This window comes from Lepidochelys kempii, chromosome 20 (assembly GCF_965140265.1).
Source record: "Lepidochelys kempii isolate rLepKem1 chromosome 20, rLepKem1.hap2, whole genome shotgun sequence".
NCBI lineage: Eukaryota > Metazoa > Chordata > Testudines > Cheloniidae > Lepidochelys > Lepidochelys kempii.
The window spans coordinates 25,339,657-25,353,362 of NC_133275.1; the positions used below are offsets into that span (position 1 = coordinate 25,339,657).

Below are 13,706 nucleotides of genomic sequence, written 5' to 3' on the forward strand. Positions count from 1 at the left end.
CCAGCTGGCTCTCGGGTCAGGGCACCTGGGTCCGTGCACTGTGAGGGACGGACCAGTGCGAGCACCCGGGGTCCCGTGTGCGCGAGGGCAGCTGGGGACATCCCCACCCCACCCACCCAGTACTCCCAGTAAGGAGCCCTCCTCCCATCCGAGGCGCTCCAGGGGCTTGGCCAACCACTCACTTCCCTCGCCTGCCAAGGGAGCCTCAGGGACCGGGTCACCCAGCACTGGGAGGCGGCCGCCTCTGGAGCGGACCACGGCAGGTGTTTAACAGCCGCGCAGCCGGGCAGAGGGGAGTGAGGTGGGGGAAGGGGGCCTGGACTCCAGCGTCAACACCCCGATTCTCATGGAAAGGGCAGGGGGGGCCTTAGCAATGGGGGGGGTGGAGTTTCACGTTGTGAGGGGGTGGGGAGTATTAACCCGGGAATGCTGCGTGGGAGGTTTCCTGGGACTGGCTGCATCGGTGCTGGCTGATGGTGAGATATCGGGGAGGGGGCTTCACCTGAGGGCCGACAGGTGATCACGTAACCTGGGCCCAGGAGGGGGCTGGGGCCGGGTGACACCTGCCCTGGAAGCTGGACAAAGGCTGGAGGAGGGGCCGGGGGTGCTGCTGGGTGAGGGGCTGGAGGGAGTTGCAGTTTGGAGCTGGCTGGGCAGCGGGTGGGGGGGTGCAGAGGTGGGGGTGGTGGGAAGGCCCAGCACCGGGGTCTGGCCTCCCTGCCCCCCAAGAGGGACCTGACTGAGGGGTCCTGGTCTCTGTACCTACAAGCTCTGTTTTGGGCTGCGTTCCCGTGGTCCAATAAACCCTCTGTGTTACCGGCTGGCTGAGTCCCGGGGAATGGCAGGAAGTGGGGGGTGCAGGGCCCCAGCTCCCCCACACTCCATGACACCCGTCTCCTAGAAACCCAGCAGCAACCCCCCGGGACCAACGCTGACCCTCAGGGGAGAGCCCCCTGGTGACCCCCCAACCCCACTCCCCGCAGCACAGCGCCCCCACCGATCCCCCCTCCCCCACTGATCCCCCCCCCACTCTCCGCAGCACAGCGCCCCCCCCCGATCCCCCCCGCCCCCCACCGATCCCCCCCACTCTCCGCAGCACAGTGCCCCCACCGATCCCCCCTCCCCCACTCATCCCCCCCCTTCCCGCAGCACAGCGCCCCCCACCGATCCCCCCCGCCCACCACTGATCCCCCCCACTCCCTGCAACACAGCGCCCCCCACCAATCCCCCCGCCCCCCACCGATCCCCCCCACTCCCTGCAGCACAGCGCCCCCTAGTGGCATGCACCGCGGGGGGGGGGGGGCCTGCAGCAGGATGTGTTGTGGCTAGAGGTGGTGCCCCCCCGCCCCCCAGCCTCTCCGGTCGCCCACCTGCACCGTGGTCATGGCCAGGGAGCCGTTGGCTGGGCTCAGCCAGACGACTTTTTCTTGCAGCACCGTCGCCCTCTTCGGGAAGTCGAAGAGCCGGATCTGCACGCGGACGTCCTGCGAGAGGCTCCCCTCCTGGTCCTGGGCCTGGAGCACCACGTTCTCCTCGTTCCCCACACGCAGGACGTTGGGGGCCGCCAGGAAGTACCTGCCAGGGAGAGCACCAGGCTGGCACACAGGAGACCCGGCCCCGTCTGGCCCTTCCTGACCCTCTGTCGTGCCCTGGGAACCCTGGACCCCCCAGCCACCATGGCACGGGGCACACGCTGAAGGGAAACTTGCTTCCCCGTGCCCCCCGGCCTCCGGGAGCTGGTCCCTGTCCCACCACCCACTGCTGGGGGGTGCTGCCTGCCGGGGGGACGTGGCCCTGGGGTGGGTTTGGGGGCGGCCAGGTACTCTGCTGGGGGGGGCACAGAACCCTTCCCCCCTGTTCTCCCAGGCTGGCTCAGGAGGGAGACCCCAGACACCGGCTGGGTGGGGGGAGCTGGGCCCCCGCTCAGACCCCCCAGGACCAGCCCGTGGCTCTGGGCCCCAGGCAAACAGCAGCTGGGCAGTAGGTCCGGCGGCCTGGAGCCGCCCCTGTTCTGTGTCCTGCCTGCCCCAGCCCCGGCTGCCCCAGCCCCGGCCCCCGGCACTCACATGGGCCCAGCCTGGCCCAGCCCTGGGCCCAGCAGCAGCAGCCCCCTGAGGAGGCACAGAGCCCGGGCGCCCATGCTGCGAGCCAGGGGGGCTGGAGTGGGGGGCAGCGCTGGGCACAGCCTCTTTATCTGGCTGAGCCAAGAGGGCTGCCCTGGCGGGGGCAGCGAGTTAATGGCCAACCCAGGGGGACGGACTGTCAGGAAGGCCAGAGGTTTCCCGTAAGTGCCAGGCTGGGTCGGCCTCCCTGGGCTGGGGCCAGGCTGATTCTGAGATACCCTGGTGCCACTTCCGGGTGGAGGGATGGAGCCGGGTGAGGGGTCCCCCGTGTCAGGGTGACTGCAGGGGGGGGGCTCTGCCCAGCACACGGCCTCTCTCTGCCCCTGGGCATCCCCCCTTCTCTCTCCAGAACAAAGTCCCCTGCTGGGGAGGCATCCCCTTGGCTCTGCCCCTCATAGAATCATAGAATATCAGGGTTGGAAGGGACCTCAGGAGGTCATCTAGTCCAACCCTCTGCTCAGAGCAGGACCAATCCCCAATTAAATCATCCCAGCCAGGGCTTTGTCAAGCCTGACCTTAAAAACTTCTAAGGAAGGAGATTCCACCACCTCCCTAGGTAACGCATTCCAGTGTTTCACCACCCTCCTAGTGAAGAAGTTTTTCCTAATATCCAACCTAAACCTCCCCCACTGCAACTTGAGACCATTACTCCTCGTTCTGTCATCTGCTACCATTGAGAACAGTCTAGAGCCATCCTCTTTGGAACCCCCTTTCAGGTAGTTGAAAGCAGCTATCAAATCCCCCCTCATTCTTCTCTTCTGCAGGCTAAACAATCCCAGCTCCCTCAGCCTCTCCTCATAACTCATGTGTTCCAGACCCCTAATCATTTTTGTTGCCCTTCGCTGGACTCTCTCCAATTTATCCACATCCTTCTTGTAGTGCGGGGCCCAAAACTGGACACAGTACTCCAGATGAGGCCTCACCAATGTCGAATAGAGCTGGCCCTCCAGAGCTGGCAGCCTCTCCTCAGCCACAGCGGCCTGGCAAGCTCCCCACGCCCACCTCCTCCCCCAGCTGTGCCCCCCAGGCAGAGGAAGCTCTGTCTGCTGGGCACGTCCTAGCTGAGCGAGGCCCTGGCTCTCCGGGGGAGGCCGGCTGTGTCCCCAGCTCGTGAGAGCGGGTGCTCTCCTAATGCCCCAGCGCCTGGCGTCCCTGTCTCCGAGCACAGAGAAAGAGGGACCAAGGTCTGAGCCCTTGTGGCTGCAGCGAGAAGCTGAACCCAGGGCCCTGCCAGGCGCCGCGGGGCGAAGCAGCTCAACCCGGGGTGGTTATTGGTAAAAAGCTCTTGGGTTTCCGGGGCTGGCTCCTGGCCTCTGAACTGCCTCCTCCCCCATCCAATCTGCCCCATAATCACCCGCCCCACCTGCCCATCGGGGGTCAACGACCCCACCCCTGTGGCCGAGGAGAGGAACCCACTGCAGGTAAGAACCAAACGGTGCCCAGACCCACTTCCCAGCTGGCTTGCGGGGCAGGGACCATGGCTCCAGGAGCTCCGGGCATGGCGGGGCCAGACTGGGGCTGGAAGGTGCTTTGAACCCGGATGTCCCTGCAACGTTCCCAGAGCAACCATCTCCCAGGTCCTTTGGGTCCTGGAGCAGGGCAGCACCCTGTCCCTGGTGCCTGGCCATTCCCCGGCTGGCCCCATTGCCCCAGGGCACGGTGCCGCTGCAGAATCACACTCACCTCGAGGGCTTTCGGCGTTATTGGCTAGCCAGCAAACAAGCAAAGAGGCTACACGCAAAGCATCCGTCCATCGTGGAGCAGAGCTGCCACCCTCGCTGAGCGGACCTGTTTCCAGCCCCAGACCCAGCGAGGCTTCGTCCCCCGGCAGAGCCGGCCAGATCCCAGCTGGCATAAACTGCCGCAGCTGCATTGACGGGGCTGCACCCCTTCGTGCCAGCCGTGGTTCGGCCCCACGGCTTCAGCCCCTCGTCCCAGTAGAGGCTGCATCCCTGAGATCCACACTCACCACGTGGCCCCTGAGGAGTCATGATTGTCCTTGTTCCTTCGGCCAGGGCCATAGGGGGTGTCGCCCCTGACGGAGCTGGGGTGATTGGCAGCCACCATGGCTCTGGCCTTTGGTTCCCGTTCTGGCTGGATGAGGTCCAGTGGAGCCAGCAGGATTAACTGAGCGCATTGGTTCCATGCAAACAGAATAAAGTCCAAAGCAAAGTATCGGTGCTTGGCAAGGGCCAGTCCCACTGAGCTGGAAAAACAATTCTGAACCAAATTCACTGGGAGAAAGAATTGAAATGGAAAAATTGGGAACTTCTTAAGAACAGGAGGCCTTGTGGCACCTTAGAGACGAACCAATTTATTTGAACATAAGCTTTCGTGAGTGTCACGGAGTGTGGGGGAGTCCAGGCCCTGCACCCCTCTTCCTGGGATCCACTGAGACTCTCAGCCAGCCAGTAAAACAGAAGGTTTATTGGACAACAGGAACAGTCCCAAACAGAGCTTGTGGGTACAACCAGGACCCCTCAATCACGTCCTTCTGCGGGAGCAGGGAGCTTAGACCCCAGCCCTGGGGTTCCCTGTGTTCCTCCACCCAGCCCCAAACTGAAACTAAACCCACCCAGCAGGTTCCCTGCTGCAGCCTCTGTTCACATTCCTGGGCAGAGGTGTTACCTCCCCCTCCCGGCTCAGGGGACAGGCTCTCAGGTCTCCCATCCCCAGGGCACATTCCCAGGTCAACACTCCCCCCTCCCTGCTGAGTCACATCGTCACATCTCTCCCCCCTTCGAGACTGAACTGAGCAGGGTCACGCTGACCAGTGACCTGGGGAAGTTCGGGGCCCCCTCTCCGGGACAGCGCATCCGCTATCAGGTTGGCACTTCCCTTCACGTGGACCACGTCCATGTCGTAATCCTGCAGGAGCAGGCTCCATCTCAGGAGCTTGGCGTTGGCTCCTTTCATCTGGTGCAGCCAGGTCAGGGGAGAGTGGTCGGTGTAGACAGTGAAGTGTCGCCCGAAGAGATAGGGCTCTAGTTTCTTGAGGGCCCACACCATGGCCAGGCACTCCTTCTCGATGGCCGCGTAGTGTTGCTCCCGGGGTAGCAACTTCTTGCTCAGGTACACGATGGGGTGTCTCTCCCCCTTTTCATCCTCCTGCATTAAGACCGCCCCCAGTCCCGTGTCTGAGGCGTCGGTGAACACCACAAAGGGCTTGTCAAAGTCTGGGTTTGCCAGAACTGGGCCACTGACCAGAGCCTCCTTCAGCGCCCGGAAAGCCTCCTGGCACTGCTCGGTCCAGACCACCTTGTCTGGCTTCCCCTTCTTGCATAGCTCCGTGATGGGGGTGGCGATGGCGCTAAAGTGGGGCACAAATCTTCGGTAGTATCCTGCCATCCCAATAAAGGCTTGGACCTGCTTTTTGGTGTGGGGAGCGGGCCAGTCTCTGATCACCTCCACCTTGGCTGGTTCCGGCTTTAGGCGGCCGCTCCCCACCCGATGGCCCAGGTAAGATACTTCCGCCATCCCCACCTTGCACTTCTCCGCTTTTACAGTCAGCCCAGCCCCCTGGAGTCGGTCCAGCACTTGTCTAACCTGGGACACGTGGTCCTCCCAGGTCTGGCTAAAGACACAGATGTCATCAATATACGCCACGGCAAAACTCTCCATCCCCCTCAGGAGCTGGTCCACTAGGCGCTGGAAGGTGGCCGGCGCTCCCTTGAGGCCGAAAGGCAGGGTCAGGAACTCATAGAGCCCCAGAGGGGTGATAAAGGCCGATTTCAGTCGGGCATCTGCATCCAGCGGCACTTGCCAGTAGCCCTTTGTAAGGTCCATGGTGGTGAGGTACCGAGCTCCTCCCAGCTTGTCTAGGAGCTCGTCCGGCCTGGGCATGGGGTAGGCATCAGATACAGTGATGGCATTGAGCTTCCGATAGTCCACACAGAACCGGACCGACCCGTCCTTTTTGGGGACCAGCACCACCGGCGAGGCCCAAGGGCTGGCAGATGGCTGGATCACCCCCAAAGCCAGCATGTCCCGGACCTCTCTTTCCAGGTCCTGAGCAGTTTTCCCTGTGACTCGGAAGGGGGAGCATCTTATCGGCGGGTGCGACCCTGTCTGCACCCGGTGGACAGTCAGATTAGTGCGTCCAGGCTGGTTGGAAAACAGCTGTCGGTACGGATGCAGCACCTCCCTGACCTCAGCTTGCTGGGCAGGGGTTAGCTGATCCGAGAGGGGAATTGTTTCCAGGGGGAAACCAGCTCTGGTCCCAGGGAATAGATCTACTAAAGGGTCATCTCCCTGCTCTTCCCACTGTCCACACACGGCCAACACCACATTCCCCCTGGCATAATATGGCTTCATCATATTCACATGGTACACCCGGCGGTGGTGCGCCCGGTTTGACAGCTCCACCACATAGTTTACCTCATTGAGCTGCTTGACGACCTTGAAAGGGCCCTCCCAGGCGGCCTGTAGTTTGTTCTTTCTCACTGGGATGAGAACCATCACCTGATCCCCGGTGGCGTAGGCACGGGCCCGTGCCGTGCGGTCATACCAGACCTTCTGCTTCCTCTGGGCTCTGGCCAGATTCTCCCTGGCCAGGCCCATGAGTTCAGCCAGTCTCTCTCGGAAGATCAGGACATACTCCACCACTGACTCTCCATCGGGAGTGGCCTTCCCCTCCCACTCGTCTCTCATCAGGTCCAGGGGGCCCCTCACCCTCACCCATATAACAGTTCGAAAGGCGAAAATCCGGTAGACTCCTGGGGCACCTCCCTGTACGCGAACAGCAGGTGAGGTAAGTACTTGTCCCAGTCCTGCGGGTGCTGGTTCATAAAGGTTTTCAGCATCATCTTTAGCGTCCCGTTAAACCTCTCCACCAGCCCATTGGACTGGGGGTGATACGCTGAGGCCCAGTCGTGCCGGACCCCACATTTCTCCCACAAGCACCGGAGCAGGGCCGACATGAAGTTGGAGCCTTGGTCTGTCAAGACTTCCTTGGGGAACCCCACGCGGCTGAAAATGGTCAGGAGCGCATCGGCCACGGTGTCTGCTTCAATGGAAGCTAAGGGCACTGCCTCGGGGTAGCGGGTGGCAAAATCTACCACCACCAGAATGTATTTCTTCCCCGACCGGGTCGTCCTGCTGAGAGGCCCCACGATGTCCATGGCCACCTTCTGGAAAGGCTCCTCTATGATGGGCAAAGGTCTCAAAGCCGCTTTCCCCTTGTCCCGGGCCTTCCCCACCCTCTGACAGGGGTCACAGGATCGGCAATACTGCCGGACCGTGGTAAAGACCCCGGGCCAGTAAAAGTTCTGTAGCAACCTCTGCCGGGTGCGCCGGATTCCCTGGTGCCCTGCGAGGGGGATGTCATGGGCCAGGTGCAGGAGCCTGCGGCGATACTTCTGGGGGACCACCAGCTGCCTCCTGATCCCACAGGACTCTACTTCCCTTGTGGGAGCCCATTCTCGGTACAGGAACCCCTTCTCCCACAGGAACCTCTCCTGGCAGCCTCTCCTCATGGTCCGTACCACCCTGAGGTCGGCCAGGTCCCTGAGCTTCTGCAGGGAGGGGTCTTTCCTCAACTCGGCCTGGAACTCAGCAGCTGGGGCAGGGACGGGGCCCGGTTCCCTCTCGCTGGCCAGGTCTGAGGCCTCCGCCTCTCTAAGCCGTGCCCCTCGGCCCTCCCTCCCCACCAGGGTAGGGTCCTGCGCCTCCGGTGTGATACCCTCCCCGAGGTCAGGGCGCAGTGCCCCTCGCCGGCTCTGGCTACGCGTCACAACCAGGGCGGCCTGGGGCTTGCTTGGCCAGTCCTCTAGGTCTCCCCCCATCAAAACTTCAGTGGGCAAATGGTGGTGTACCCCCACATCCTTGGGGCCCTCCTTGGCCCCCCATTTCAGGTGTACCCTTGCCACGGGCACCTTAAATGGGGTCCCGCCCACCCCTGTCAGGGTCAGATAGGTGTTGGGCACCACCCGATCTGGGGCCACCACCTCGGGCCGGGCCAGCGTCACCTCCGCGCCCGTATCCCAGTATCCATTGACCTTCCTCCCATCCACCTCCAGGGGAACAAGGCACTCTCTCCGGAGGGACAGCCCCGCGCCCACCCTGTAAACTGAGCACCCTGAGTCCAGAGCCTCCAGCCCTCTGGTGGAGCTGGCCTGGGGTACTCTTCCCTCCGGGGCAGGTGGTAAACTGGTAGGCCCCCTTTCCTGGGTCGTCTGCCCCTCGTCCAGCTGGGTCCCTACCCAGTTAACCCTGGGTAGGTTGGGTCTGCTCAGTCTGTCCCTGAGCCCGGGGCACTGGGACCGTACGTGGCCTCTCTGGCCACAGTGATAGCAGCTCAGGTCACGTTGGTCCCCTCGAGCGGGTCGGAGGGGCCCGACGCCAGGCGTTCCCCTTGGGAGGGGGTTCTCCCTATTTCCCCGCTGGGAGGCCCCCTGGTGACTCTCTCTCTGCATCGGGGGGGGCCTGTTCTTTTGGGGCTCCTCCCGGCTACCCCCTGACCGACTGTTCACAAACTCGTCGGCCAGCTGCCCTGCGTGCTGGGGGTTCTCGAGCTTTTTGTCCACCAACCACAGCCTCAGGTCGGAAGGGCACTGTTCATACAGCTGCTCCAGTACGATTAGGTCCAGCAGGTCCTCTTTAGCTCGGGCCCCAGCTGTCCACTTGCGGGCATACCCCTGCATCCGGTTGGCCAGTTGTAGGTAGGTGACCTCAGGCGTTTTACGCTGACTCCGGAACCTTCTCCGGTACATCTCGGGGGTCAGCCCAAACTCACGGAGCAGGGCCTGCTTGAACAGTTCATAGTCCCCTGCCTCCGGCCCTGTCATTCGGCTGTACACCTCCACGGCTTTGGGGTCCAGTAAGGGGGTGAGAAACTGGAGCCTGTCTGCAGGGTCAACCCTGTGCAGCTCACAGGCATTCTCAAAGGCCGTCAGGAAGCTATCTATGTCCTCCCCCTCCTTCCGCTGGGCCAGGAAGCACTTATCAAAGTTCCTTGCCGTCTTGGGTCCCCCCTCACTCACCGCAGCCGGGGTCCCACTGCTCCTCAGCCTGGCCAGCTCCAGTTCATGCTGTCTTTGTTTCTCCTTCTCCTGACGCTCCCTCTCCTTCTCCTGACGCTCCCTCTCCTTCTCCTGACGCTCCCTCTCCTTCTCCTCCTGCTCATGTTGACGTTGTTTCTCCTTCTCCTCCTGCTCATGTTGACGTTGTTTCTCCTCATGTTGACGTTGTTTTTCATGATCCTCCAGCTCCCTCATTTTCATCTCCCTCTCCCATTCCAGCCGCCTCCGCTCCAGGGATGGGGAGCTCCGCTGGGAGGATCCCCTGCTGGGTGCCGGGGTCAGGGTGCCCTCGGTATTCGCTGGGCTTCCCCCAACCCCTCCCCCGGACATAGGTAGGAAGGGTCTCGGGATGTCCTCAGCAGCAGTCTGACCCCTCCCAGCCCGGTCAGGCCCCAGGGCCCACGCTGCGTCCCCCGGGCAGCTTCCCTCAGGGACAGGGATCGGGTCATCCAAGCGATCCCTCTCCTCCAGCTGGGCAATCAGCTGTTCCTTGGTGGACCTCCCGATGCGCAGCCCCCTCTGCCTGCACAGCTCCACCAGGTCGCTCTTCAGGCGTTTAGCGTACATCTCCCTGCTGGCCACTCGCAGGCCGGGCAGCTTCCCACGGTTTCCAGGAAAAGCCCCTCGTGTGCCCGTCCTTCTTGAGGTCACCGACTCTTTGCCAGGGTCGAGCTGCAGACTCCTCCGCCCCTGGGACCGCTCGCTGCAATCCCCTGGGGGACCCTGTTACTGCAAAAGTCTTTCTCTCTGGTCACACATTCCCAGGGGTTAACCGCCCCCCGAAACCGTCTCTCTCTGAATCTTCAGCACGCCTGGTCCCCGTCAATTCCCCTTCGTTTTACTGCTCCCCAGTCACTTACTGCAGGAAGCGCCGTTCACGGGGTGCAGTACATCCCACCGCTGCCACCAGTTGTCACGGAGTGTGGGGGAGTCCAGGCCCTGCACCCCTCTTCCTGGGATCCACTGAGACTCTCAGCCAGCCAGTAAAACAGAAGGTTTATTGGACAACAGGAACAGTCCCAAACAGAGCTTGTGGGTACAACCAGGACCCCTCAATCACGTCCTTCTGGGGGAGCAGGGAGCTTAGACCCCAGCCCTGGGGTTCCCTGTGTTCCTCCACCCAGCCCCAAACTGAAACTAAACCCACCCAGCAGGTTCCCTGCTGCAGCCTCTGTTCACATTCCTGGGCAGAGGTGTCACCTCCCCCTCCCCCTCCTGGCTCAGGTTACAGGCTCTCAGGTCTCCCCTCCCCAGGGCACATTCCCAGGTCAACACTCCCCCCTCCCTGCTGAGTCACATCGTCACAGTGAGCTACAGCTCACTGCATCGGATGCATGCAGTGGAAGCTTATGCTCAAATAAAGTGGTTCGTCTCTAAGGTGCCACAAGGCCTCCTGTTCTTTTTGCGAATACAGACTAACACGGCTGCTCCTCTGAAACCTGTCTTAAGAACATGTTAGTAGATGCCCAGAAATCCACAGTCAAGAAAGCAGGCCACTCTGGTTAAAAAAAACCAACCTGGCTTAGAGGGGACATGAAAGTGGCTATTAAAAATCATATATAACAAACGGAAATAAGGGGAAGTTGATGGTAATTAATATAAATTAGATGCACACTGGAAAACATAATCCCAACTATACCTATAAAATGACGGGGTCTAAATTAGCTGTTATCACTCGAGAAAGAGATCTTGGAGGCCTTGTGGAGAGTTCTCTGAAAACATCCACTCAATGTGCAGCGGCCGTCAAAAAAGCAACCAGAATGTGGGGAATCATTCAGAAAGGGAGAGATCATAAGACAGAAAATGTCACATTGCCTCTATAGAAATCCATGGGACGCCCACATCTTGAATACTGCGTGCAGATGTGGTCGCCCCATCTCACAAAATAAATATTGGAATTGGAAAAGGTTCAGAAAAGGGCCATAAAAATGATGAGGGGGATGGAACGGCTTCCGTATGAGGAGAGATTAATAAGCCTGGGACTTTTCAGTTTGGAAAAGGGATGACTAAGGGGGGATACGATAGAGGTCTATAAACTCATGACTGATGTGGAGAAAGTAAATAAGTTAAATAGAATCATAGAATCATAGAATATCAGCGTTGGAAGGGACCCCAGAAGGTCATCTAGTCCAACCCCCTGCTCGAAGTAAATAAGTTACTCCTTCTCATAACACAAGAACTAGGGGTCACCCAATGAAATTAACAGGCAGCAGGTTTAAAACAAACAAAAGGAAGTATTTCTTCACACACTACACAGTCAACCTGTGGAACTCCTTGCCAGAGGATGTTGCGAAGGCCCAGACTATAACAGGGTTCAAAAAAGAACTCGATAAGTTCATGGAGGGTAGGTCCATCAATGGCTATTAGCCAGGCTGGGCAGGGACGGTGTCCCTAGTCTCTGTTTGCCACAGGCTGGGAACGAGCGACAGGGGAGGGATCACTGGGCGATTCCCTGTTCTGCTCATTCCCTCGGGGGGCCCTGGCCGCTGTTGACAGACAGGACGCTGGGCTGGAGGGACCCTTGCTCTGACCCCAGTGGAAAGGGGGGAACGTACCCCGGGGGGGTTCTCCGCTCCTGCCCACTCGCGTCATTAACGAGCCCCCCAGAGTTCTGTGGTCTTGCGCCCTGAAAAGCTCCTGCCAACACGTCGCCGCAGTTTCGCCTTTCGCCCACCAGAGGGTGCAGCGTTGCAAGACCAGCAGCAGCTTCCAGCAGGAAATAATTTCTGCAGTTCCGCCTTTTGCCCACGAGAGGCCGCTGTGGCAATAGAACACAGCAGCCGCTCCCAGCCAGCCAGCGGGTCAGGTCAGGAGACCGGGGCTATGGAGAGACCGACAGCGTGGGGTGCTGGGGTGGGTGTCAGGCGGGGGCTCCTAAGGGCTACTGCGGTAGGACAGACTGGGGCAGGGGCTGAATGGGAGTGGTGCACAGGGCCACAGGGGGAGGGAGATGCAGAGAAACATGACGGGGGGAGAGGGACACACGGACGGGGGGTGGCTGGGTGGGGGCTCACAGACACATGGTGATGGGGGTGCAGAGCTACATAAGGACAGAGGGGTGGCTGAGTGGGGGCACAGAGACACATGGGGACAGGGGCAGATGTGCTTGATTGAATGGGAGAGGCTAGGGATCAGCCAGGGTCTGCATGGGGGAAGTTCCCTAATAATCCCACCCAGCCCCATAAAAAACCTGTTCCTTACTTTTCCCACCCACACCCACCAGACCTCCAAGTTCACTCCCAGGGTCCTTCCCTGCAATTTACTTCCCTCTCCCTCAGCTCCTCCGTTACCCCCGACTCCCCCAAGCCTTTGCACTGCTTCTGAGGGGTGCGGGAAATACGGTCCTGGATTGTCGTTTCAATGAATTGTTACTCAGAGCTCTGTATTAATATGCCGAGTAAGGAATCTATTTGTCAAGAAGTATTTCCTGAGTCTTTTGTTGTGATTGTTGTCTGTATTGTTACAGCCCTACTTGCTGGCAAGCATTCTAAAATGCATGGCCAAAAATAATGGAAACTGGTGTGATTATCGTGTATTATTTTGATAAATGAAACATGCAGAAGTTTAAAATACGGTGTACAGAATTTTTAAGTTTCTTAGTGCAGAATCCCACCAGGAGCAAACTGTCGATAATGGTGCAGAAAAGGCCGAAGTGTTCAGTAAATAGTTCCCTTCTAAAGTTGGAAAAAAGCCAGAAGATACAGTCACATTGCAGCGTAAAACCCTCCCCTCCAATAGTAACTCGAGCGGACGTTAAACACCGGCGACTAAGATCAGACACTTTAAAATCAGCAGGTCAAGATAACTTGCATCCAAGGGCAGGTCTTGGGTGGGTAGTGGTCAATCGATCAGGGATCGATTTATCAAGTCTCCTCTAGACACTATAAATCGATCCCCGAACGTGCTCCCCGTCTCCAGCTCCCGAGAGGCAGAAGCAGAGTCGACGGGGGAGCGGCAGCGGTCGACTTGCCGCCGTCCTCACGGCCAGGTAAGTCGACCTAAGATAGGCCGACTTCAGCTCTGCTATTCAGGTAGCTGAAGTTGCGTATCTTAGGTCGACACCCCCCTCCAATGCAGACCAGGGCCAAGAGTTTTCAAAGAGCTGGCTGAGGAGGTTGCTGGATCATTAATGTTGATTTTCAATAAGTCCTGGAGCACTGGGGAAGTTCCAGAAGATGGAAAGGAAGCAAACGTTGGGCCAATGTTTAACAAGTGTAAATGGGACAATCGGGATAATTATAGGCATGTCAGCATGACATTGATCCTGGGCAAAATTCTTGTGTGGCTGATCTGGGACTAGATTAATAAAGAATTAATGAATTAGGGCCATTGACCATGGGTTTATGGAAAATAGATCCTGTCAAACTAACTTGATGCCTTTTTTGATTCGATTACAAGTTCGGCTGACAAAGGTAATAGTATCAGGGGGGTCGCCGTGTTAGTCTGGATCTCTACCAGCGGCAAAGTGTCCCGTGGCACCTTATAGACTAACAGACGTATTGGAGCGTAAGCTTTCGTGGGTGAATACCCACCTTGTCGGATGCCTGTGAAGGTAACAGTGTTG

At 59.4% G+C, this 13,706-nt stretch overlaps 1 protein-coding gene across 6 annotated transcripts in view; it reads right to left on the bottom strand.

Annotated features, from left to right (window-relative positions):
- The window catches only part of LOC140900756 (venom factor-like), a 41,949-nt gene extending 31,641 nt beyond the window's left edge, over nt 1-10,308 (bottom strand). For 2 of the 6 annotated variants that reach the window (XM_073318521.1, XM_073318522.1), the window contains exons 1-2: nt 8,652-10,307; nt 1,371-1,575 (exon numbers count right to left, since the gene is read on the bottom strand). In XM_073318521.1, coding sequence (XP_073174622.1) covers nt 1,371-1,575; nt 8,652-9,709 — 1,263 coding nt within the window. In that variant the 5' untranslated portion in view covers nt 9,710-10,307. Of the gene's footprint in view, nt 1-1,370; nt 1,576-8,651 lie in introns of all 6 variants that reach the window. The other 4 variants (XM_073318524.1, XM_073318523.1, XM_073318520.1 and 1 more) reach the window with 3 other exon arrangements.
- Between the last annotated feature and the right edge of the window lie 3,398 nt (nt 10,309-13,706).